Source organism: Gallinula chloropus (genome assembly GCF_964237585.1).
Source record: "Gallinula chloropus genome assembly, chromosome: 1".
NCBI lineage: Eukaryota > Metazoa > Chordata > Aves > Gruiformes > Rallidae > Gallinula > Gallinula chloropus.
In genome coordinates, this window is record NC_140085.1 from 34,264,387 (window position 1) to 34,290,886 (window position 26,500).

The 26,500-nt window shown below is 44.6% G+C and overlaps 1 protein-coding gene across 1 annotated transcript; it reads left to right on the forward strand.

Moving 5' to 3' along the window:
* Nucleotides 1–247: 247 nt before the first annotated feature.
* SLC38A1 (solute carrier family 38 member 1) lies at nucleotides 248–26,500 on the forward strand (the record flags this gene model as incomplete). Its single annotated transcript, XM_084279590.1, has 15 exons — nucleotides 248–406; nucleotides 8,010–8,085; nucleotides 8,662–8,777; nucleotides 13,069–13,142; nucleotides 14,785–14,877; nucleotides 15,175–15,256; nucleotides 16,425–16,507; nucleotides 17,395–17,453; nucleotides 17,580–17,705; nucleotides 19,863–19,942; nucleotides 21,154–21,254; nucleotides 24,449–24,567; nucleotides 25,078–25,219; nucleotides 25,329–25,426; nucleotides 26,399–26,500. Exons 1-15 carry the CDS (start codon nucleotides 288–290, stop codon nucleotides 26,498–26,500), a joined length of 1,470 nt encoding a protein of 489 aa, XP_084135716.1. The 5' UTR covers nucleotides 248–287.

Consider the following 26,500-nt stretch of genomic DNA (forward strand, 5'->3'; position numbering starts at 1 on the left):
TGATCTCATTAGGGCATATAAGGTTACTACTGTTCTACAGTGCATTTAGGTTATAACCTGAGGTTCTTCTAACAATACAGAATTGGTTGGTAAGGAAAGTCCCTCTTGTCCAGGATTCACTGGTTTCTTCTGGTGATATTGCCTGTTGGTGGTGGTATACATCTTTGGGGTTTATTTCTTGTGTTTTATTTAGGTTGCTGACACTGTGGCTACAGTTTACTCACGAGATACCAACCAAACACTAATATTTGGAGAAACACTTGGATACCTACAGCCCCTTACCCAGGATGCCTTTCAAAGCTGGATTAGAACTGACTGAATTGCAGAATATGACTGTCCCTGAAGATGATAACATCAGCAATGATTCGAATGATTTCACGGAGGTGGAAAATGGCCAGATAAATAGGTGAGTATTTTTCCACTGATGCTGCCTGTGCTAAGAAACACACTGTTTAAAAACAGCATTCTAATTTTCAGTATATGTCTTGAATTATTCATTATCAAGTCATGCTCCATTTGAAGATGTAATTTGAATTTCATATGTGACATCTGTTGGGCATAGGCTGCAACAGCAGATAAAGCAAACAGAGTGGCAATTTATTCATCGTTTTGAATCTTCCAAATTAGTCTAATAAAATGCACAAACATATAATGTAGCAAAAAGCCAACATTTTGAAATGTCTGCTTGCACAGTGCAAAGAAGTAATAATAATTAATACAATTAGACCAACAGCATAATTTGGGGCAAACAGCTTTGTTGACCTTTGATCTCTTATATGATAATTTTAACCTGCCTGGCCACCTTCGTGCACCCAAGCTCCTGGAGTTTTACAGCTGGTGGTAGTGGAAGCAACTGTAATCCCAGTCCACATTCTCAATTTGGCAAGGTAAAACTGGGCAGTGGCCATCGCTCCCTGAAGTAGGCATGGTGAGAAGCTGGTACAACAGAAATGTGTAACTAGCACGTGTCAAGTTTGAAAAACACATCTATTTATCAATATTGGTGAAAATCATTACATTTGTTTAAATTAGGCAGTAGGCTTTTCCTGTAAGCTGTGGAGTCATTTCAAAGAGCAGCTTGTTCCACCCGAGAGCGGTTCTTCAGCCTCCACCAGTTGCTGAGTTGTCCCTGTTTACAGCCAACACCTGCTGATGGACCCTGTTTGGGTTTTGTGAGCTGTAAAACGAGGAGCTGGTTTTCTGATCAAACTTCCTGCTCAAATATTGCAAACCAAGGTGGAGCACGCCGTCTGGACATTGCCTGAGTGGAATCCAGCCCTTCCTGGCACTGGTGCTGCTGGGAAGCCTCTGTCGGCACATCACCCCACTCCTTTACTGCCAGGCTGCCCCAGCCTGCGTTTATGGTCTTTAATAACTTTTCCTTTTACCTGTTCTTCCTTTTGGCAGCAGCTTCTCTGGCTACCCAGAGAAACTCATTTTCTAGCGTAAAAACAAAATTAAAAGCTTTTGTTCCCAAATGAGTGTAACATTGTGTGGCTTTTGTGGGAATAAGCACCCAGCACTGCCCACACCATGCACATAGCGAATTCATCTGACCGTATAGCCGGGGACTGAGCAGGGGGCCCTGGCTGGCAGCTCCAGCAAGCCCCACATCAGGAAGGGTGCCAGCCTGCACACCCCCCCTTCCCACCACCGCCCACCCAGGGGGAAGTCCTGGGGCTGTCGCCAGCTGCGCCGTGTAGCGGTGCGACCGCAGCGCAGCTGCACCGATGAAGATTAGAGCCGGTCAGGAATTTTCTGATGCAACTGCTTTGATGGAAAGTGCCAGAACGAAATGCAAACCACTTCTGTTAAAAAAAAAAACCCAACAAAAAAAAACCCACAAAAAAAAAGGCAAGAAAGAAAGAAAGATAGACCTCCCAACTGACTGCCAAAAACAAAGCAGTTCCAGTATGAACCTGCTTGCTTTCCTGCTGGCTCACTCGGTAAGGCTCAGGGGCTGACAGTGGTAAATTCACTCCCTGGAGCCTGCTGAGCATTTATATCCTTGAGAGGAGAAGGAGTGGCTGTATAGGGTTGGCTGCACCTCCCCAACGCTTTGGCTGGTGGCACCAGTAATGAGCAAACACCCTGTTAGCACTGCCATCTTTCCGTGAATGTTTATGGAGGGTGGGGAAGGAGCGTTCCGTGTGTGCCCTATCCTCAGCAGCCACAATGTGCTCTGTGGAGTTAGGGTGTAGTAAGCGTGGCACGGTCTAGGTCAGACCCAGACTTGTCTGGAAAGGACAGGAGAGTAGAGGAGAAAATTGGGGTGTGGAAAATGTGTCAGAATCTCAGAGACAGAATTTCCGGTTACTGTTCTGGCTTTTCAGGCAGAGAACACGTCCCACAATTTTTCATTCCCTTCTGGATAACTTCTTTCTTCTGCAGAGAATCATTTTCTTAGAGGATGTGGCCCTTCACAGTTGTGTATTATCCTGCTGGGGTGCCCGCGGGATAGCTACTCACTCACGCATCTCATACACAAGTATTTTTCCCTACATATCCCCACGTGTTCGTGTTCCCCTCCATGTCTAAACCAAGAGTTTCAAGCCAGCTTGCCCTGACCACAGCTTCCAGCTCCACAGCACGTTGGCAGTGGCGCAGCCCCATCGGCGTCCCCTGGGGCTGTGCTGCCCAGGGCTGCTGCCCTGTGCAAAAGCCTCCACCATGCCGACATGGGTGGAGAGCGGCAGGGCAGACCCTGCTTCATAGCCCGTGCCAAACACATCCTGAAGGGATGTGGCTATTCCCTGTCCATGGCTATTTTGGGAAATGCTCTGTCTCTGTGGAATATGATGTTAACGAGCGTACGGAAGAAATCCTTTTGCGCTGCCTGGCACAGGGTGGGAGGCCTCGTGAAACGCCGCAGTCCATCAAAATCACTGGGATTTTTTTCTGTTGATTTCACTCGAGCTTTAGATTAGATCTGTAATTTTCAACTAACTTCTTGTTCTTGTTTCAACCTGATGGTTTTGTGCTCTCTATTGCATTTCAAATATTCTTTTTTTTTCTCCCAACGCATAATTTTTCAAGCTCAATGTAGAGCAGTTTTTAAGGGCCATTTGGAGAAAGTACATGATATTGGAAAAGAATTCTCCATTTTCCTTTGGATGACCAGCATCTTCCTGGCCTAAATACGGATTTATGCATGCATTTGTATGTAGGGAAGCGATGTTGTTTGGAAGGGGCTGTTTTGGCAGGGGGAGTTGTGTGCAGATGTTGAGTTTCTTTTGGGAGTGTCGACAAAGAGCCTTGAGCATCAAATCCAGACATGGATTTGGTGACTTTTAACCATGTGTCACGGCTATAAGAGTCTGTACATTACTAAACCAGTATTTAGGTGACATCTTCCTTTTCTGTAACCACGACTATGCTCTCTGAAAGCTGCTGGCTGAATGCCTCTCTTATTTTACAGCTACTCCTGTAAGTTATCAGCACCCTTTGTTCAGTTAACCGGGTTGTTAGTAGGTATACCCAGATCTGGTCCAAGTTTTATAGCATAAGCCAGACCAAGGTTTAAGGTTTCTTCTACATTTCTTGTTCCTGCCTGCCCTGGAAATCTTTGCTATTGCTTTAGCTAGAGCTCAGTTTAAGAAGCTGCCTAAGGATAAAGTTCTGTCATCTTGGCAAAGCTAGTTTTCCCTAACAAATGTTTAAGGCATTGTCAAATATCGCTTTAACTTAATTATGTTCAAACGTATCTGGGATGGCTAAATGGTTTTTGGCTAGGTCTGCTTAGCTGAAATGGTTAGCTTGAGGATATCACCTTAATCAAAAATTTCTCATTCAAGTCTTTCAACAAATTAAATTTGGAAGCCATAGTTAAACATGGGCCTTTTAAAACCACTTCATCAACAATGCTGAGCTTCTACTTTGCACTAAGTCAAACCAGGAAAAGAATTAAATGAAGAAATTCTTCCCAAGCCAACCATGAGGCTTTATGCGTCGCAAGGATGAGCTGATTGGTTTTCGGCCAGGGTATTTTATTAATGATACAAGAAGCTTTGTATTAACTGCTCATACTCAGCTGTGATGTAGGAAGCACAACAGGAAAGCCAGAAACACAGAAGAAGAGGTTATGTTTTTTTAATGATGAGCAAAGTGTTTGAAATGAAGACGACAAACAGAGCAAATGGATTTCAGGCTTGTCAGGGAGTCACAAGGCTTTGATGGCACAGACGGTCCTACTGCACGTTTCCACAGCACCTGTCACAGTGGCCAGTCGTCCTTGGGAGGGCTGGGAGAGGCTGGAGTAAACAGCCCTTTCACTTCATTCATCTCATGTTTATAAAGGCCAAATATACAACGTTTTGTGACAGTGAACAGCTCGTTTTCTAAGCACACCTATTAAGCAGAGCAGATGCAAGTCACGGTTTAACTAGAAATACCAGTATTCCAAAGTGTGTTCCCTTTCATTTGCTGTAGGGGCAGGGGAAAACCACCCTGAAATGAAAAAATGTTTATAAAAAGAAAAATTGTGGGAAAATTAGTTTCTGTTGAATCCATTGGGTTATCTTCCCCATACCTTCTTTTTTTTTTTTTAATTGATGTTCAGCAACACATTCAATTTATGGAAAACATAGGCTGTCATATGGTACAGCTGTACCACCTACCGAGCGTGGTCCCGAGGCAAGGTTCTCGTCTGGACTTGCAGATTAAGTTGCCTGCAATAGCAAATGCAGCACAGCCTCTGGGTCAGGCAGAATCTGCAGTCCTCACCACTGCATGGCTGCTGAGCTTTCCGGCAAGCCATTCTGGGGCTGGGAAGCCCACCCTGGAAAAAAGCTGGGTGCAATGCTGTGTACCTTGTAGAAGGTGTGACATGGGAGCCCTGGGCCACATTCCCATGTCTGGCTTTGCTCTCCCCTATGCATCACTCAGCATAAATGTAGAGAATGTGACATGGTGAACGTGGGGTCGGCGAGGAGCACAGCTTTGTTATGAGAGATGAGAGGCTGGACAACAAGCCCGCTCCATTTTAATGTAGGACTAGCTCAAAATAAAGTACTTTGGATCAACTTACCAAGTCAGACCAGTTTCTTTTAAAGTCCCATCCAGGAGGAAATGTTGTGTTCATTGGCCACGGGAGATACAAGTTCTGCAGAAGCTGTTTGCTCTGTCAAAAGTATCCCTATGGAAAGCCCCGCATTTGCTTTACATTCAGGCAATATTATTCAAGTGTTGTCTTTATCATGTTTTAGTTAGTTAACAATTATTTTCATTGAATTTTAGTACCAGCTGGCAATAATAATAATAATAGTATCTACAGATCTTTTATTTTTGTAGTTATTATGAGGGGACCGGCAGCAGAGGGATGCGGAGAAGTGTCGGTGTCATAACTCTGACAAAATCTGAAATGACACATGCTCTCCATAAGTGACAGGAGAAGGCAAAGTCCACAGATGTTCCCAGCAGCACATACAAATCCAAAAGAGACAAAACTCTTCTCTCTGCTCCTGCCTGTATAAATCGCCTGCGGGGTGTTTCAAGAGAGAGAGAGATGGAATGTCTTTTTCAAACTGTTCACACTCTGCTGCCTGTGTTCAAGAGATGGGCTTTAAACAGACATCAAAAGAAAAAAACCCGCACACTCTGAATCGGGTTGAGATTTTATTCCATGAGGATGAAATACCTACACGGTGAGCTTTGGAAAGTTAATTTTGGATCGGTCTATCTCAGAAGTGGTTGGTTATACACTTCTTAAAACAGTGGGGGAAGTTCAGCCATCTATTCCAACTGTGTTAGGGCTGGTAAGCCTGGCACGGTGTCTATATTTTGCAGCAGATTAGCTCCTAAAGGTAGCAGTTTAAAAAACACAGGAGAAGCCTATAGCTGGTTTTTATTGATACAAAGGAAGTCAAAGCAGATGGATGGTTGGAAGTGAAAGTTGCAGCAAACCCAGAAAAAATGCTGCATACATTTTGCCAGCTATGCCCAGATCTAAGGGATAAACCCAAAACACATATGTAGTACCCAAAATGTTAGAGACAGACACAGGGCCCAGCATGTCAGCGGCAGAAGCCAGGTCAGCAGCACTACAACTGCATGACTTTGGCGTACCCTTAGAAGCTGTGCTAGCACATATAGTTGTAGTATAGCCACAGCCCGGGTGTTACAGAAGTTTGATAGACCTCTGTCTTGATGAGTTCACAGTTGTATTACCAGCCTGGATACCTTTGGATGTCATCAAATGATGTCTTGAGTCACGGCTTGCACTACACTTCCCTGCTCAGAAGATGTTCCCAGCTGTGGGAAAGGACCAGCGGTGCCACTCTTTGTGTTCAGCGTATTGTCTGTCTGTTTTAATTTAAGAAGACCCATCTTAATTTACCTATAGAAAAAAAGGGCCTCTGGGTTTTGGTGACAGCCTCTGCTTCGGTACGCAATGCGCTGGCTGATGCATTAGCCACTGCAGCCTGAGAACCATCTGTGGATTAACAAAGATGCCAGGGACTTAACTGTGCATAAACCTTCAAAAGATGAAAAGCTGAAAGAATGCATTGTACAAACTCAAATGTTTGCTGAAGAGAGGGTCTGGGAGAAAATAACAGCTCACCCAAATCAGAAGTGTCGTAAATCCCAAGGATACTGACACAGCAGCAGAAAGCAAACCTTGTTCTGGTGACGCCAAGTTCCTAAACTTGGATATATCAAGGACACAGAACAAGTAAAGGGTGGAGAGAAAGAAAAGCTGGGTATTCTGTGCTTCTCTCCACAGAAGCGCTTAATTTTGCAGCATGGTGCATTCAGTTTTGGGTTTTTAAAGTCTTATTAAGTGAAAATTCCCTAGCTCAGGCCATGTCACCCAAGAGAACATGTTCAGGGTGGGCCGGGTGGTGCTGGCGTGCAGCACCTCTTCCTCCTCTCAACTCCAGCCGTACTGATCCTAGGGTGGTCATTTAAGGTTTCATAGGGTCCCCAACACTGAGGGGACAGAGAGGTGATTTTAGGCATCCTTGGCAAAATGGTGATGCACTGGATTGCAGTTTAAATAAAGTTTTGTTTACTGAACAGGATATTGTGATGAGTATAGCACAGAATTTATTATTAGAATGGCATATAGTTTCCACAAGAAGAATCAGTGTAGTACAACCTGTAAGTAACATAATACAGGGTTTAAAATACAACTTAAAATTTCTAATCACCTGGACCCCCTGCAGATCAGGTCAAATCTTAATACATGGTTTGCTGTACCAACATAACAATCACAACCGAGACTCTAAAGTCATATAAAAGAAGAAGACCAGTTGCTCCCTCAGTCCTTGTAGGGAGCAGAGAACAGTGGAGGTGTCCCTGGCTATTGGGGGGTCCCAGGTCTCTCTGTCCAGCAGCAGCTCTGGTCCGAGTTCTCCATTTAGGACATGTACCTGTTTGATTCTACGGTCAGTGCTCTGGGTGCTGTTATTCTTCCCTCTTCTGTAAGGGGGCCCTCACCACCACCTCATGGGATGGGTGCCTGGGACCTTCAAGGCTGGCACAAGGAGGGAAGTAATCAGGCTGATACCCTGAAGTCTTGAGATCAATAAGGAGGGGAAGAAGAAATCTGTTTGGTTTGTCTACTTGGTTAATAGAACCTTCAAGCCTGATGATGAGGAAAGAATATGAATACATGATCCACTCAGTCACAGAGAACAGCTGCCTGCCTTATAAAATGGCGTTAGTTATGCTAGCGTCCCGGGGCAGGGGTTGAGGGGTAGACTGCTGGTCACAGGCACCCCTAAAGGACACCTAGAGAAGTATCTCCTCTTAGTGTCTGTGCAAGCAAATTGCTTTCCATCCACAAAATCAGTGCTGCTGTTTCACTACGTGCTACCTTTATTGATGCTCAATGTACATTGGTATCAGTGAAGCACATTCTGGCTCATTAAATAGTTATGAGTTTGACCTCTTTTCACATACAGTTTTTATTATACATTGCATATTTTGTAATCACATGCTGCTTGTGGAATTAATGTGTTCACATTTTCTAAATGCTTGCTGGAAATAAATCCTCTGACTTCTTTCAGCAAGTTCATTTCAGATCGAGAAAGCAGAAGAAGTCTCACAAACAGCCACCTGGAGAAGAAGAAATGCGATGAATACGTAAGTCTCTCCTGCGGCCTTGCTCCCTGTCAAATTGAACTCTGTGTTGTGTATATGAACTCTGTATATATGAACTATGTGTTGTGTATAAGGGCCTTCAGGCATGATCTTCCAAAGTGCTGGACACACACACAGTTACAGTTGAGATTTGGGTTCCAGTAGGAACTGCTCAGCACTTCAAAAACAAAAACAAACCTAAAAACACTGAAGCATTTTGATTGAGTTGAGGCAAGGGAATCCCTCTGGCATGTGTTAGGCAGGAAGTCCTGGTGGTTCCCTGTGGCCTTACAATATATATAAATCACGTGCCTGAGATGTTTCACAGCTGCAGTGAAAGATGGGGTTTAAAATTGAAAGTGTAGTGTGAGCTGTGTCTGTCTGTACCATTTGCGTCAGTTTACAAAAGCTGTAGGACAGTGATGAGATGTAGCTGTGACAGGGTTCAGCTACACTTTTTCCCTTCTCAAACTAATTTTTATTGCTGTTTCCATAGCAGTGGTTGCTTATATCTGATATGTTGCAAAACGAAAGAGTTGTTCCAAGCTGTTGCTGACACATCTGTCTCTACTTCTCCAGATCCCAGGAACTACTTCACTGGGGATGTCCGTCTTCAACCTCAGCAATGCAATTATGGGCAGTGGGATTTTGGGTCTCGCTTTTGCCCTGGCCAACACAGGAATTCTCCTTTTTCTGTAAGTATTCACGTGGTGAGTAGCTGATCTCCAGGCAGTTTCACTGCATATAAAGAATGTGTGTGCTGCCAGCAAGCGGAGGGATTTATAGTCCATCTGCAATCAAGAACGGCATTCAAGCCTGAAAATGTTAGCTACAAGTCTCAGGCTTTTTTTTTCAGTCCATTTTTCTGGGGGGAAAACCCACCAATTTTAGTGCCAGAGCAAATTAAGCCCATGTTATATACTACTGACCTGATCCTAGCCAGGGATTTTTCCTATAGTCCACAAGCTACACATACATCAGAAATATTCCGTCATAATAGTTGCAGTGGGATAGTTCCTACCTCTTTACTTGGTCACAGGATCTCTGGAGCTTTCATCAAAGCATGGTGCAACAACTGCTTTTTTTTTTTTAACCAAGGAAAAGAATATTTATATTCCTTTACATGTTACATATAATATTTTCATCTCACTCCCACAGATTCTTCAGTTTCTTATGTGAGAGTCCTTGAGAGCCAACATAAATATAGCCAAGATTTTAGTATAAAAAAAGAGTTGAGGTAGAGTACTTGACTCCAGCAAAAAAAAAAAAAGAGGTATTTTGTAGATGAGAATTTTATAGTTTAAAAATGAAACGGTGCCAGCGAATGAGTAAGACACAGTGTTACTCTGTGTTATTCTGGATCACAGTATGAGACGTTTCATTGTGAAAAGTGATTGTTAAGAAACCAGTTGGGAATTGTGTGCAGATTTTGGTGATAAATGTTCATTGAGGGGAGAAATACAGTAATTTACAGTCTTTGAGAACTGTTCAACACGGTTATTGAGTTTACAGATTACTCTGAAGATGTGTCATTTCTTGAATGTCAAATCTAAAAGTCTAGAACCTTTGTTATTTCTTTGGTGTTTTTTGGCAAATATATAACTTGAGCCCTACATGTAGCAGAATGGATGGCCAAAGTGGTATGTATAGCCATCTGGTTTTGGGGTTTGTGTTGGGATAGACAAATCCATGCTGCTACCTTACAGTTTGCTGTGGTTGGGTAAAAACTAGGAGTAATCCAAGGAGCTAATCCATTTATATTAGGAATGTACAAAGTCTCGTATTTTTCTTGTCAGTAAGATAGGCTGTAAAGTAGTTGGGCTCTAACTCAGGTCTTTCTTATGCAAAGGGACTGGGTTCATTTTATTTTTACTACCTATTTTACCAAGTACTCTAACTAGTATGCGATGCCTCACTCATGCTCTGACCAGCACATCTCTCTGCACAGACTGGCAGTTGCGAAAAATGCTGTAACCAGGAAAAAAAGAAGTTACCTCTCTTCGGCCTTGTTACCTCTCCTGTGATCATAGTGTCTCAGCCAAACGAGGAGCACCCTCAGTTCCTCCTTACCGCTTTAGTTTTCTGTGATCTCATTAAGTGAAATGTGTTTGGTCTGAAGGATGTTAAAAGGCAATTTCTTTTAAATGCAATAGATCACAGTGATGTGACCCAGAGAAACTTCTATCAACGTGTGCTGGCGACTGGGCTCGTCTTGGTCAGAGTACTGAGTCTGTAGATCTGCACCACCAATTTGTACTAAAAACTGCCCAGCCTGATTGTAGGGGTTTTATACAGTAAACAGCAGCATTATTCTCTACAGAACTAACTGTGTGCATTTTCAAGTGTGCAGTTGGTTTTCCTAGCTTTATAATGCCTTGAGATCCGTTGATCTGGAGGTAGATGGGCCTGCTGAGATCTAGTGACTAGAGTCCTAGAAGTACTTTGACTACTTCTTGCACATTTACTTTGACTACTTCTTGCACATTAGAAAGCACTTAAATCCATTGCTCTTGAGTAGCACCATTCTGGAAAGTTTCTGGGTTGCTTTATCCAGTATTGGCATGCACCATCCCTGAGAAACAGAAAGCAGAGGAGGAAAAATTACAGGAGCATTTTCAGTGCTAACAAAGCAGACCCAGCCTGATTTCCACTCTCACAACTCTTTAACCCTGGCAGTGGGAAGTGTGCACTACTGTGCACACCTGGGTCAGTTCAGATCCTGGATCCTTGGCAGAAGACATGCAAAATAAACAGTGATGAAAGTACACTCTCACATCCTATTTACCTAACTTAGTGGCGCAGCAAAATGCCATGCTTTCTAGGCAAAACAACTGAGGTAGGAGCTCAGAGGAACTTCGTCACAGTATTGTTGAAAACTACAGCCTAGACCAAAGAAGAACATCTTTTGCTGTATGCAAAAGGGGAGGAAACCTTGCTGCAGAAAGCTGGCACAAAAGGCTTCTGAAGTTATAGAATGGCCAGGACACCTAGGGATGGCAGGAGCACTCGTCACTGCCTGTGGTTTCATCCTGGAAAGCCAGGACCTGGAGCAATGGATCACATTGCAGAGACCTGTGGGTTGACCAAGTGCAAGTTGCGTTCAGCCTGAAGTTAGCCCAGCTCAGCATTTGATCTGAAAAACCCTGCTGAGGCACAGGCTTGGTAGATAAGGCGTGGTGTGAGACTACAACTGAAGTTTCACACTGCTTTCTGCAGTTGTTTCTGCTAGGGTTGGCTGGAAGCAGTCACAAAGAGGTAGCCCAGCTCCTCCAAAGGTGTGGGGTAGGTGGTCCCTCTGAGTGGCTGTACAGTGGCAAACGTTCTTCTGCACCAGGTGACTCCACAAGCCTCATAGGTCCTCCCGCCCCAAAACCTGGGGCTCCACAGAGGGCTGGGGACAAAACATGTTTCAGCTGACCGGGTAATGTGGCAGCTGGGAGCAAACAGCAGTGGCATTGCAGGGACAGTTTGGTTTTCCCAGCACCATATCAGTCCCCTGCCCTAAACCATTCATCCTGGATTCGTTGTGGGACAGGGACTTCTGCGTGTGCCGGTTGCTCACATAGCTGCCAGCGCTGCTTTAAAAGCAGCCAGAATGGAAAAGTAGGGGAGTGCTTTTGGGACTGCAGTTCAAGCTCCCCTGCTTCTGTTCTGAATTTTTGCAGTGCAAGCGGCACGGACATTTCCATTGCTTTCCAAGGGGTGGTTCTGGCGTGGATATCCCTGTCCATACCACAGTGCTAACACAAACAAGTTTTTCATGGCAGCGCTAATGAAAATGCCGAGTGTCTCTGTAGGAGCCCTATGGGGAGCTAAGGACAACGGATCAGATAAATACCTGGCTGCTTGGTAGTGTTATTTTTACCACTGCAAAGGCTCCATGAGCTCAGTGCTTGAAAAACGGGAGCTTTTAATATTAAAATAGACTTGACGCTGGCATGCGGAGCCGACGCCGTTTGGGGCTGGGAGTGAATCAGCCCAGCAGCCGGGTACGGGGGGTGCCTCCAGGCAGGCAGGGGTGTAGGGGTTCTGCGGGGAAAATGGAACAGAGTGACCTCAGCCAGTACAATCTCTCTTCCCTTCTCCACCTCCCTGAGGAGCAACACCCTTTGGGCTGTACAAAGAACGTGTTGTTATTGTCGACCATCGCTCTCCCTCTTTTAAGTTTCTTCCTGCCCCAGGAAACTTGTGGGTCACTATTTGGTGCTGAAGTATTTCTAGTCAAAAATAATAAAAAAGTGGGGGAGGAGGCTTCTCATCCCGTTCTTTCTATGTACTCCGATGAAAAGATGTATCGCTGCCTATCTATGGCAGTGGCTTGTTTTCTGTTAAATTTTAGGCTTGTTTTTCTCAATGTCCTGAGGGTAGTTGTCATAATAAAGAGAGGAATTGCCAACAGATTTTCTGAATGCTCTTCACACACATCATGAAAACATCATCAGGTCTTTGTGTGTCAGAGTGTTGGAGGGGGAGGCACACATGGTGCTTGGCTTAAAGACATGGAGCAATGAGCAAATGTGTTTTTATGCACTTAGCCCCCAGCACTGACTAATTATCATTTGTGCCAGCAAGTTCCCTACACAAACAGTTTGGTCATTACTTCCTGCAATTCTTCTGTATGAAGTCAAATTGTGGATCAGGAGTGACATCAGTGAGGGAACACCAGTCCCCGCCTGGACAAAATATGAGCCCTTGGTTTCTGCCTTTATTCCCAAAGGAAGCCAGTAAACCCTTAACTTTCTTTCTCTCCCTTCTCCTTGGGCACTGAGAGGCCCATAAAGAAGCTTTTTGGGCTTCCTACCTCCACAGTGGTGCAGTGAAACTGTGGACATGTGTAAATCACATGTATTTTTAGGGGGGTTTTTTGCACCGTCAGAATAGTATAAAAAATATCTCCGCATCGATGGGCTTATGACCCAATATGTGAAATATTGCAATGTTAGAGCTCAGCTCTTACAATAAGCTGTGTTTTCCATTCTTTTGTAGGCTGCTTTTGGTGTCAGTGACGCTGCTGTCTATTTATTCAATATATCTCCTGTTGGTGTGTTCAAAAGAAACAGGTAACTTAAGATGTTATTATACCATATCAGTAGAATTGTAAAGTACAAGAGGTGAAAAGTGCTCAAATAAGGCCAGGTGCTTTCTGCAGGATGGAGTTTCTATCACTTTGCTGCCACGATAAAAAAGCCTAAGGCATTTTGGGTCAGAAGCCCAGAATTAACAATAATTCACGTCATGGCAATGGAGAACAGCATCTGACCATCACTATAAAGAGAAAAAAAAATACAGTAAAGGGTGAGTTCTGCTACCATGAAATGACGTGTTCAGTGGCTGGGAAGGAACAGCTCGTATAGTTTCTTTACATTACAAAACCAATTGCAAAGGACATACAATGAATCTTTGTGGTGAAGCTTACCTGTAAGTATAGTTTGTCCTTGATGGTCAGCGTGAAGTTCTTGATAGCCTTTGTGGTGCAGTAGCAGGTTTCCTAGAAGAAAACAGAAGGGAAAAGTTCCTTCACAGAGAGAAGTATATCTGTAAGCACAATATATTCTAAACACAGAAATGAGAAGTTACCTACAGTGTTAAAAGTCACTGTCACTGTGCTCTGAAGCCCAAGAGTCTCTTTTCTTGGGTTACAATCTCTGAAGGCAGATTTTTTGAATTATCTCTGCACCAGAACACTGTAATATTTTAATATCCAGTATGGACACACATGAGCTACTCTTATAGCATGTATAATGGCAGCAGCTGCCTGTTTAAATTAGGTACGTATGTCTCGTTGTGGACACATTTATGCCCTTTTAGCTCCTACAATCTGAGCCCTTGATTCTACGCTGCTGGTACACTTAAGATCAAACTCACTGTTTATACAAGCTTCAAAGTAGAAATGTCAGCTCTAAGGAAATAGAGAGAGAACCAAATAATGGGATACATTTAAAAAATCATCTGTACATTGTAACATCTGCAGTACTTCTCTTTCAGCACTCACGTATCTCCCCATCTTTACAACATTCGTTCTTTTTCTCAGCTGAAATCACAGCCAAGGGAAAAAAAAATTAACAGAAACACAAGCCAGTGAATAGAGGCATTTCTCAAGCTTGACAGATATTTTAAAAGAAGTTTTTAGTTATAATTTACACCTTTCCCTGCTTTTACCAAAAACATACCACGCTGAGAATTCATGAAGTTAAAGCTTCGTCATTAGAAAGCTGTAAATCATCCTGCAAAACAGCGGCTGCCCTTATTAGGATCGTTTTGTCAAAGCAAACGAAATCACAGAATCGTGGTACTGTGCTGTGGCCAGGCTGCCAGCGCTGACTCGTGGGTCCTGCTGTACCAGGTTTTGTCTGAAGAAGAGGCTTTCTACGTCACTCTTACTGCGGGCGCAAGCCTAACACGCCAGGACGGGGATGCCAGAACTTAACATGTCACTGGGGGGTATAGACAGGGTGAAATAGCCTCATTAAGAGCTTCAATTTCAAATGTGACTGGTAGCCAATGATAACATTTATAGACGTAAGAAAACATTCCTACGTAAGTTCCAGCCCTAGTAATTACAAGAGAGCTCTCTTATTTACTTGCAAAGGGCAGACATGGCTGTAGAGATGGGTGTTTAGCTGAGAAGGGATCGTAAGTGTTTGGACTCAGCATCTTTCACTGGTGTATTTGTGACCTTTCTCCTCATTTCTTTTCATGCAGGCTGCATGGTGTATGAAAAGCTGGGTGAGCAGGTCTTCGGTACCCCAGGGAAAATGATTGTCTTTGGATCTACATCTCTGCAGAACGTTGGAGGTAAAGGAGAGGAGGGGTATTGAGAAACACAGCAATGTCATAATGATGTTATGGCTACCAGCCAGTCAGGCTCTTCTTCTCTCAGTGATGCCTTGGGATCTGCGTAGCTGTGGCTGACACTTTGCATGGAACCCTTTCAAAATGACATACTGCTGAGTGATCAGTAGTTTGCAGTCAGTTACAGTCCGAGTTCTTCTGTCATCAGAGGCTGATGTGGAGAAGGCTTAAGCTGCTTCTCTGCATTTATCCCACAGATCATCTTATCTATTTTCTAAACTGACTTTCTTCTTCCCCCAGCAATGTTGAGCTATCTCTTCATAGTCAAAAATGAGCTGCCTTCCGCCATAAAGTTTCTAATGGGAAAAGAAGAAACTTTTTGGTAAGTTGAAATAATTCTGCTGATTAGAATATAGAATTTAACATTGCATACAATGTGTTTATAAAAGTTCTTTAGGATGCTTTAGGTTTGTCAAAGCAGATTTTCACAGGAATATCTCAGGGGGTTGATAAAAACCAAGGCAACTTTGGGAAGAAAAAGAGGATAGATAGGAAATGAATGGCTAAGTCGTCAGAAGTTACTCTCTTTGCACGCTGGATTTTCATGCAAATTGTGATTTGTACAAACCCCTTTTCATAGGACACAGATTTTTACAGTGTTAGGCAACACTTGAAGGTGTTGGTAACAATGCAAGTTTGACATGTATTTCCCTGCATTCATCAACACGCAACTTATAGGATCTTGTCCCTAAAGCACTGTCCATGAAATTCCTTGGTATGAGCGTATGACAGCAGCAGAATATTGTACTTCAATTTCTGCCACTTACCACTCATTGATATTTACCAAGTTCTTCAACAGAGGGGTGATACTTCTTTATAACAGTAAATATCCTTTGCAGTGGGTTATGTGCTGTGCTGTAGCACACGAGAAGAAGGTAGAGAGCCCATTCCTCAGACTTTCATACTAAATTAGACCGAGCAGTGGAACATCGCTAACACTGTCCCTTCTCCCCTGTCTTGCTTTCCAGCAGAATTCAAAGCGATTTGCTAAAAGGAGAGACAGCCTCAGGCTGGCTATTGTGTGCCAGCCCTCAGGAGCCTGGTTTGCCACTCCAGGCACGTGCCTGGGCGCTTTAGCAAATGAATCATGGCAGTACCCCCACCCCTCCACGGCCCACTGTACTGTATGTGTGGCCCTTTGCATGATCTTTCCTTGTCCTGGTAGGGTGGCTGATACCAGAGTAGAGTGGATGTTGTTCTGCCTCTCAGTCCCACTCGTTGATCTCGGCAGCAGGACAGTATTTTGCCTAGTGACTATGAAAATCTGCCTTATCTGACTCAGAGAGGTGCCATCTTTGAAGGGCTGGATGTTTAATGACTCTACAAAGGTCAAAAGTGGCCCCCATTTCTCCTGCTGTAGGAGCTTGTAGGGTCAGGAGCCCAAAGGTAGTTCTGTAACAGCAACAATCATAGAGGATGACTTGAGCATGAGGAAAACCAGAGAGGGCTCAAGGTGTGCTCACAGTGGGTTTTTTTACTGTTTTTTACAGGGAATGGTACGTGGATGGGCGGATTCTTGTTGTCACAGTGACGTTCGGTATAATCCTCCCTTTATGTCTCCTTAAGAACTTAGGTAAGATGTAAATGTCATTGTGGGAATACAATAAAGGAGCCCAGACTTCATGCTACTGACAGCCACACTGGCAGCTCAACTATAATTCAAAAAAGCATGCTGTCCTTATAAACTAAGCAGCCTCCCTGGTCCAGGAATAAACTGAGCTTTGAGTGTCTAGGAACAAGTAGGCCTAAACGCTCCTGGTGGTTGAACTCAGTATGAACCAACTTTACCCATAGGATTGTGGAAATCGATTCAAAAAGTTACAGTTAAGAGGGTCTTAATTTCATAAGGCAACTCTGGCTTGTATGTAGGCTGTAAAAATAAGTTCACAAACTGTGAGATTACAAAAAATAACATAGGGAATTTTTTTGTGGTGAGCTTATTAGGAGGCATTGAGCTTTGAAGCAAGGTGTCTATAAAGGATTGTATTTTCAAATGTGTTTGAGTCTGCAGAGATGTCAGTAAGTTCACAATGTATTTTTCAAAACTGTGTAACAAGTTTTGGCGCTGAAGTCTGTTGCTTTTGAGGAAATGACCCACACTCAGCTGACGTGGCTCATGTCAGGGAATCTGGGCCACGTTCTGATTGCAATTGCACATTTTCAGGTTTGTTTAAATTATCAAGTCCCCTTTGAAAGGGAAAATTAATTAAACTGCTGTAAAGGTGACCCTCAGGAAACCAGAGTGGTCAGAGCAAAGCTTGAGTCTGTCTGAAAACCAGGAGGCTTTGAGGTGGGAGGCTCCCACACCAACAGAACGTGCCGTTGTCCTGTCCAGATGCTCATGATACATATTAAATGTATACTACGTTTAAACTTTTAATAAAGCAGTGAAAAGAAGTGAAAAATAAGATAGGGCTAATAAAATAATTTTGTATTGGATCTTCTTTTCATTTCTTTCAGGGTATCTTGGCTATACCAGTGGATTTTCACTAAGCTGCATGGTATTCTTCCTGATAGTGGTAAGTTCAGCTTGCTTGCTTTATTGGATAAGAGTCACTTGATAGAATATTCACCATTTCTCTGATGTTTTAATTTTAATGTGCTTTTTATTATGCTCTTTAGCAATTAGCTGTCTTTCATTCTAGGTTATTTACAAGAAGTTTCAAATTCCCTGTGGCGGACCGGTGCTAAATGCAACGTCAGCTATCCTATCAAATAGCTCAGCATATGAACATATGTGTAAGCCAAAGTATGTTATCTTTAATTCCAAGGTATGTTTCTTTTTATATTTATTTTTAATTCACATAATATCCGCACCTACACCCCGTGTTCTTAATCTGATCAGCACCACGTAGGGCCCAATTCTCCATGCTCCCACTTGTGCTCCAATGGCAAATGCCCAGTGGATCTCCTTGCCCATTCTTATGGAGATGCTGTGTCCATTCTACCTCCTTGCTCTCTTGCTTTGCCCTGGTAGCAGACGTGCTAAAGCTGCAAGCCCGAGCCACCACCATACAAAAAACGCTTTCTTTGGGAGAATTTTCCTTTCCTCTGCTTCTAACTGTCTGCTGCACCTTTAGGCTGTAGTTCAGCAGAAGCTGAGTAAGCCATTCCTGCATCTAAAACCCAGAAGTAATCCCTCTGTCCTGCACACAAACCACTTCTTTGTGACAGAGTGCGTGTTTCTGTAGCCATATGGTGAACTGGATCAGGAAAAAGAGACAGTCGAAAGCTAATCCAGCAAAAAATTTTATTGCCTTTCAGCTGGATGCTTTCCTCCATTGCCACACAGCTGCAGGAAAAGTTGTGCCAAGAGAATGCAAAAGAGCAACTGGCTGTAGCTGTGGGAGCAGGAGGATTGCTCCTGCCCACTGCGCTGGGGCACAGTGCTCGTGAAACTCCACCTTACCCTGCAGAGCATGGCCCTCAGGGTCTCACATCCAGAGGGAATGTGCATGTATAGCATACGTGTAAGGAACATAGTTATGGGGTTTTTAATTCAGCTTACCAGTTTCAGTTGGAGAAGCCAACCCGAGCGCTTTTCAGTTGGGAGTAGCCACCAGCCCAGCTCTGCTGTGATGGTCCAAGGGTTACCTAACTTGGTGTGCAGCAGTAGCTTAGGTGTAGGCATATTTTAGATAGCATTGAAGTTCAGTGTTCTTCTCTTACAGCGTCAGCGTTTGCCTCAGAGTTGATGGAGGCACGTCAGAAAGATCGGGCCATCTGAATTAGGGACGCTGGAGCTGAACTCTCGAGATTTGCCCTCAGGGCCAGCAGTGTGCCAATCAATTTAGCAACTTCCATGTGTGAGCAGAGAGAGAGTTTCACAGAATTAGAAGATGGCTGAGGTTGGCATGGACCTCTGGAGTCACCTGGTCCAAATTCCCTGCTCAAACAGGGCCACCAAGAGCTGGTTGCCCAGCACAGCATCCAAGCAACTTCCAAATATCTCCACAACAGCCATGTGCTGTGAGGGAGGGAGAGGAGGTAGCACAGGCCTGGATGAGGAAGGATTGCTGGAGAACAGACAACGTCTATAATGAATCTGTCCTGCCTGGGGTATACCCCAGGGCAGCTTTTGTGGAAAGAGGATGCCTGTGGCCAGCACAAACAGTTCTCAGAGGGCCGAGGAGAACTGCATGTAGGAATGGACTCACAGGAGGACCTGTTTTTCATGTGATCTCTGCTTGTACCCGTTCCCCATGGAGAATGGAAGCGCACGGGCGCTGAGATCATTTGTGAAATTTGGCTGTACGCTGTGGACTGAAACCAGCTCAGGTTTTTGGTGGAGAAGGGGGTGAGGTTCCCCCCGGAGGCCTCCTGTGCTTCCTGGTGACGTAACAGTCTCTCTCTTTCCCCAAGGAAAAGCATGCTCCCTCCACACCCCTCCTAGCCCTTTTGTTGGCCTGGGAAATGAAGGGACTCAGTCTGGTACCTTGAAATATCCATTTATTTGTAAGTGCTGCATTCCTCTTCTCTTTTTTTACAGTCTGAATATGGGCTTCTCTGCAGGACCTCAGCCTTAGCACCACGGGTGTGCGCCCCTCTCCATGCCAAGGCAGGGTAGAGTAGCGATGACCCACCATACGTCCCTTTTACCCGTGACTCCGTGTTAGTAGCGGTGGCAGTAGCTGGGCAGGAGAACCCATCCCAGGGAGCAAAGCCAGCAGCCACATGGCATCCAGCTCTGCGAGCAGGGCCAGGACTCTGCTCGCATGACCAACGCGAGGACTTTGTCCTCCCAATCTCTCCATATTTCATTAAATACACGCTAACTGACAGGTCTTTCGCCTTCTCTGAAGGCTCTCAGCATCTGGTTGAAGAATCCAGAGAGCTGGGAGCTGAGGGAGTGGACCACGGATCATTTCTTTACAGATCTAGGAGCAACACTTCTTCTTAACTTCTTTTCTGAAATTCTCTCCGAACAGACAGTGTACGCTTTGCCCACCATTGCTTTTGCATTTGTGTGCCACCCGTCAGTCCTCCCGATTTACAGCGAACTCAAAGAGTAAGCCTTTCTCTCTTCCTTTTTTTTTTTTTTAAATCCCATCCCTCTCCTCACCCCACCCCCCCCAGTTAATTGTTTTGAACCGCTTTGCATGGAAAATGTTAGCGCAGAGGTGCTCTGAGTCATTTGTGCCATTCAGGGAAAGATGTGCTTTAATAACACCCAACAAGCCAATCAGCTAGGAAATCTGGGCTCCCAGGCGTGCCACTGGGGTGGGGGTGAGGGAAGTTGAGGATAATGCAATACTTTGGGAGTATCCTCTGGAAGTACACGGCAGCTTGGGGAGAGCCAAGTCATGCTGGTCGTTACTTGGCATAGGAGGGAGGTGTGTTCAGCTAACGGAGTTTGTTCCAGCACAACTGAAAATCTGTTGCAGTACCAGGAAAAAAAAAAGGATAAAAAAGGGATTTTCAGGCTTGCCTGTCCTAAAAGACCTTTTCTGGTACATCTGCCTGGCTGGAGAGCACTGCGGGGAGATGGAGACTGTCCCTGCTGCAGCATCACTGGTAGCTGGGGTGGGGCGGCAATGGGGGTCCTGAGCCATGGGAGAGTCCCAGGGGAGAAATTGGGATTAGTCAGACCCATGGGTACCCTCAGGTCCCGGACACTTGCTGGGTGCTTGGAGGTTCAAGAGACTCCAGCAGGTTCCCATGTGCCTATTTAGGGAATCCCTGTGTGGACTTAAAAGTCTATGACTTTAGGGACCAGAGTGTGAATATGTCGGAACAAATACCTAAAACTGAAGCATTTGCACTTAAACTATTTACTAGACAGTGGTCTGCATGCATCCATTATTTTTTACCCATGGGGACACAAATGTTTCTCTGCAAACACTCAGAATACTGTTGGGGCTTTTTTCTTGTGTATAATTTTACTCTTCCTTATTTTGACCTTTTAATGTAATTATGACGTGTTTCAGGGCCACCCTTCTCCATTTGGCTTCACCTTCCACTCTGTCTAGGCAGGTACAGCTGGGGAGCAGAGTCACAGGTCAAACCCAGCATTTCTTCGTTTAAGCCCCAAGTAGGGTCTGTTTCCCTGGTCCTTCTCTTCCTTGTGCAGCTGTCAATGAATTCCTGTTTTAAATGAAAACGCCTTCACGAGTCTCCCCAGAATTACAATGTTTATACGCAAAAACTTAATACGTTTTTAAACAGCTATTGAAAAACCCAGCCCAACCATTTTTATCTGTTCTTTTTTTCTTTCTCCAGCCGTTCGCAGAAAAAAATGCAGTTGGTTTCAAATATCTCATTTTTTGCCATGTTTGTGATGTACTTTATGACTGCCATATTTGGCTATTTGACTTTCTACGGTAAGTGTGCATTTCTTTACTGCTCAGTGTGGAAAGGGAATAGGTGTGAATTCAGTAGCATATCCCAGCTGCAAAGGAAAGTCCCAGCCACTTACATGAAAATGCTTTTCCAAATAATTTTCCTTAAAATTTTCATGTTGAAGGTACAAATCCTTTCCCCCTTTCTCCCCTGTGGATGCAAAGCCCCAGGGAAAGTAGTGTTTGTAAAAGGCATACTTGACATAAGAGGAAGAAATATGTTTTAACAGAATTGGGGATTAGCTGGGCCCCACTAAGATTCTTGTTCCACGGCCCTCAGATGAATGTTGTGTGTGTATTGGTAATGACTGAAACGTGCATATCTGCATAAAATGAGACAGATTTGAGAAGCAGGTCCAAAGAAACAAGTATCCAATCAGCCATCACAGCTTTTTTCTTTATTTTTTTTTTCTTATTGACGCTTTCATCGTAGAGGTGAAAGTCCAAATGTTTTCCTCTGTGTCCCCAGAGCTGACCCCTTTGAGTCTTGGTTAAATAAACTGGCAGTGAAGGTGGGGGAGCTTCCAGTGTTGTCCCAGCTCAGGTTATTGCGGTGCAAGAGTCTTGCACCTGTCTCTTTTCACACAGATCAGTTCACTCAAACAAATAAATGGTGTTGTATCGCTCAAGGGTACAAGGTGTATGCCCTGAAGGCACCATTATTAAGTAAAGCAGGATAAAATGTGGATGTTGGCCAGGAAGCTACTCCCAAGGTCCAGTATAATGGAAAGGTTGAAAAGTAGTGTCTTTTTTAGCATGGACCATTAAGGGGTTACAAGACAGATGACAAAACTGATATTTGCCTTTTACCTTGGGGTCACCAAAAGGTCATCGGTCTTCTCCAGCCTATTCCAAGTGACCTTTTTGTTACAGTCTCCTCATTCATGATACCATCCCTTGCGAGCCACGTATCGCAAGAGAAAGAGAATAAGTAAATATGAAATGTGGCCTTTATGTTTCTTCCAAAGCTGTACCTATCTCATATTTGTTTTCTCAGGCTCTCATTCTGATTATGAGGCCTTGAGTCTGCATGCGTTGAAGTAACTCGAGGTCATCTGTTCTCATTCTCCCAATAAAACTGCACATACGCTGGAAGTGACAACAGCGACAGCCGCTCTCATCCAACTGCTCCCGTCTAACACATTTTCATAGAAATGCATCAAATTAGCATCCCCGGGGAGCAAGTGGGTGTAAATCAGCACGGACCCCTTCGCTTTGGCAGGGAGGAGATTCTGATGTGATTGCCCCAGGGATCTGAGGAGGCAGATCCGTGGCGCTCCTCTCTGGGAATCTCCCACGCCCCTCAAGGACGAGGGTCTGGAGTCCATGGAGGAGGTAGGGGCTGCGTCCTTCTGGCCCTCCCGAGGGGGAATGGCGGAGGAATCCCTGGGGTGTCTCGTGTGCCTCTCCCCATGTCAGGCATCCCTGCTCCCCAGCGCCAAGAGCCTGTGGGCGGAAGCTTTGTGGCTCCGCTGGGGCTTCTCCAAGGGTCAGTGCCATGAGATACAGCCAAAAAGACACTGAGGGAATCTAAAATTCCTCCGTTCTGATCCTTCTTCCCCTCGAGACTGACAAGACCTTACCTTTATTATGTTCACTTGCAGTTTTCTAACCCTCTTCTCTACCCTTACCTGGGTAAGAACAGCATTTTTACTGTGGCCATTTCTTCTTTTCACCAATAGTACTTGTCTGTTTGCTGTATTCTCAAAAAGTGTTGCAGTGATGACTATTTACATTGCAGAATTACAGAAAAGAGGTGTTTTTCTTCCCCTAAAAGGTCACACTGTGGTTGGGCTCTGTGGTGTATCTAGCTGAAAGGAAAACAGACCTTCAACTGTAAGCCTTGCCCTTCACTTCCTACCTGGCTGCAGTCCGTGAGCGGTACAGAAGTTGCAGTCTGTGCTTGCAGGAGCAGAGTAAGCTCTGTGTCGCAGAAGCTCTGCATGTGCCCGGCTTGAAAACCCCACTCCTAATCTGCAGGGAGGTGGGAGAGCGTTTTCTTTCTCCTGGTGGGGATTCAAGCACCATATAGGTGGTGTTGACTGACGGTCTCTCCCCAGAAGGGCATCCTGGGGGGAGCACACACATTTCACCATAGGCCAGAAATACGCGAGGTTTTACCAAAGTGCCAAAGATTCTAAATTAGACACGGCCACCAAGTTCCCTTTAAGGACTTTGGTTTAAGAGCTGTTACATTTTACCGTCAGCTTTCTAAGCTTAGCAGCTAAGAAAAAACCATGGGCCTTAAGAAGGGGCGGCGAGTATGTTTTTGTGGCGTGCTTTAACAACCGCCCCCTTAGGTTCTTGCTCCTAGATATTTAAAGGTTACAAAGCAAACACATAGGTCCTTCAGCAAATTGGTTTTCCTGTTGGTTAGTGTACAGCAGGCCCGCTCCGCGCTGTTTATCACAGCTTCAAGGAAACGCTTTTTGCAGGAGGTCATACTAAAGTACCGCCAGTGCCTCCCCATCAGGCCTCCCCCCACGATTTGTCTCGAATGCTGGGGCCGCCGGCCCGAGCAGGGCTGGGCTGTGGGTACTGCTGAGGGTGGGAGGGGGGGTGGCAGGTTCAGGAGAAAAAAACATCAGGGCAGCCCTCAGAGGAGCTGCCAAGGGATTTGAGTGCAAATGTCAGAGCGTCCCGCTGAGAGCTGACCCGAGATAGGCTTTGTTCTTGGCTGAGAACAGGGGCACTGCTTTTCGCTCGAACTTTATTTGCTGTTTAGACTAATTTAGCTCAAAACCTTGTAGTTTGTATTAAGTTCAGCCCTTGCAGTGCATGTGGTTATTTTTCTATCATTTGAAACTTAAAAAAAAATAAAAAGCCCAGAGAACCAATTAGAAATAGGGTTTTTTCACTTATTTTTAATATATGTAAGCGAGCTTTTGTGTATGTCTCACTGTTGTCTTTCCTACAGTGAAAATTACCTTAGACTTAGGCATGTGCTCTCTTGAATTAGGATGCATTCCTAAATCAGGCTTCCAAAGGATTAATCTGGAATAATGGGATCATTAGGATTTGGTACAAAGCGCTGTTTTAACTCAAGAATGTTTCATTCCGTACTCTTTTGTTTGCAGATAAATCACTTGTTGTTCAAGAAGGCTGTTGTTAAGCAATGATTGTTGTGAAGGAATCGCCTGTTTGCCAGAACACTTACCTTACTGTCTTTTCCATAGACAAAGTGCAGTCGGATCTGCTTCACAAGTACCAGAGCAAAGATGACATCCTCATCCTGACCGTGCGCTTGGCGGTGATTGTTGCAGTGATACTCACGGTGCCGGTGCTGTTTTTCACTGTAAGTAACAGCTCCCTGCACTCTGCGAGCCCGTAGCGGCCGGACACGGTGCGTTTCTTCAGACCACAGTCCAGCGGTTGCCCAGACGGTGATTTTGGATCAGTCTTTTCCCACAACAGACTCCCACTAACTTCTGGAGGAGTTCTCCCTGCAGGAAATAAAATTAATCGCTTTTGGTCTTAAATCTGTTTTAAATTGAATCCACAAGGGCACCTCTTTTACTTCGCATTATTTCACTGCAGCAGGCTCAGAGGTGAAGTCGGGTTTTAAATGCAGAAAGGTCCCAAAAGGCATGTTAGAAAGAGGGAGATATCCTACTGCATGAATACCCACAGTTGTGAAATATCAAGTTCATTTTAAGGATTATTTCAAAAGACCCCAAAATTTCCGTGGGACCTACACAGCACTGGCTGTCTTGTGAAGAACCGCTTAAGACAAACACGGGAAGCATTGAATCGGCTTATAGACTGTTCCTGACAGAGAACTTTATCTCTATTTATCTTCCTACAGGTGCGTTCATCACTATTTGAGCTGGCCAGAAAAACAAAATTTGACTTATGCCGTCATGTTGTGGTTACTTTTGTTCTTTTGGTTATCATCAACCTGTTAGTCATTTTTATCCCATCCATGAAGGATATTTTTGGAGTTGTAGGTACAGTATCCTGCTTTTGTACCGTTAATAAAAGACTGTTGCTAATCAGCAACGCAACAATCAGCTGTTGTGGGCAACTAATAAAAACTCGTGTATTTGAATTCTGCAGGGGTCACTTCTGCCAATATGCTGATTTTCATTCTTCCTTCATCGTTGTACTTAAAAATTACACAGCAGGATGAATCGAAGTTGACTCAGAGGATTTGGGTATGCATTCCTTTCCCATTGTCATTCCTTGCCGCATGCTAGGTGTAAAGCAAACCTGATCTGAACACGTGTGAGCTTCTGTACATTACTTTCCCTCCCCTCCTTGCTTCAGCCAGCTGCGTGCCTTTCTCCTTTGCTTACCCTGGCGGTCTCCCAGTGGAGGGGCTGCACTGTGCAGGGGGGCATCTGGTATTAGGAGGAGCACTTCTCTTTGTGTTGGGGGGCTCTTCCCACAGCTTTGCAGCTGCTGCAGCTGGTGGCAGGTTGCAGGTTCCTCTCCAGCAGCCCTTTGAACCCAGCAAGCTTCCTCTGTTTCATCGCGTTGCTTCAGTCAGCGCACAAGGCATCCGTCTGCAGGATTCCTCTTGGGTTTAATGGACCTGATTCAGACAAAGGGTGCTTCCACCAGAAGCAGCCAGCTGAAATGCTAGACCTTTTGCATGTGTGAGCAATTGGGAATGGGCCTGGGAAAGATTTCCTCTGAGCCCCAGAAAGAGCTGCAGGTGAAACAGCGCAACACTTCTAATGGGGTTTGTGCTGGAAAGCATCTTAAGCTCTGAGCTGACAGGCAGGAAACCCGTGTTTCATTTGTGGCTCCATCCACAAAGCCCAGGGCGAAAGGGCTGAACTTGGACAGACATGTATCTGATGGGAAGCCTATGTTTACTTCCATGAGGCTTTGAAAAGATCAGAGCCGCTTGGTCCTAAAAACAGACTCATTTAATCCTCTTTAGAGATGATCAGTGTTTAAGCAGTGAATTGAAAGGAGAAAAAAATTGGTGTTCAGTGAGTAATTATTAATGACGCTAATCTGTTTAATTATCTATGGGTCTTGTCTCTACCAGAAGTGCTATCCCATTCTAGCTGATAAGTTTGATACATCACCTTGTAAATCTCCTTAAGAGGAGAAGTTAGCATACTTGAATTAATTGTCTTTTCACTTTATCCATTAATTTTCTCTTTTTGTTTCAGGCTTCTCTTTTCTTGGCACTGGGGATAGTGTTTTCCCTAGTGAGCATTCCCTTGGTCGTCTATGACTGGGTGCAATCAGGAGGCAGTGCTGAAAGAGACTGA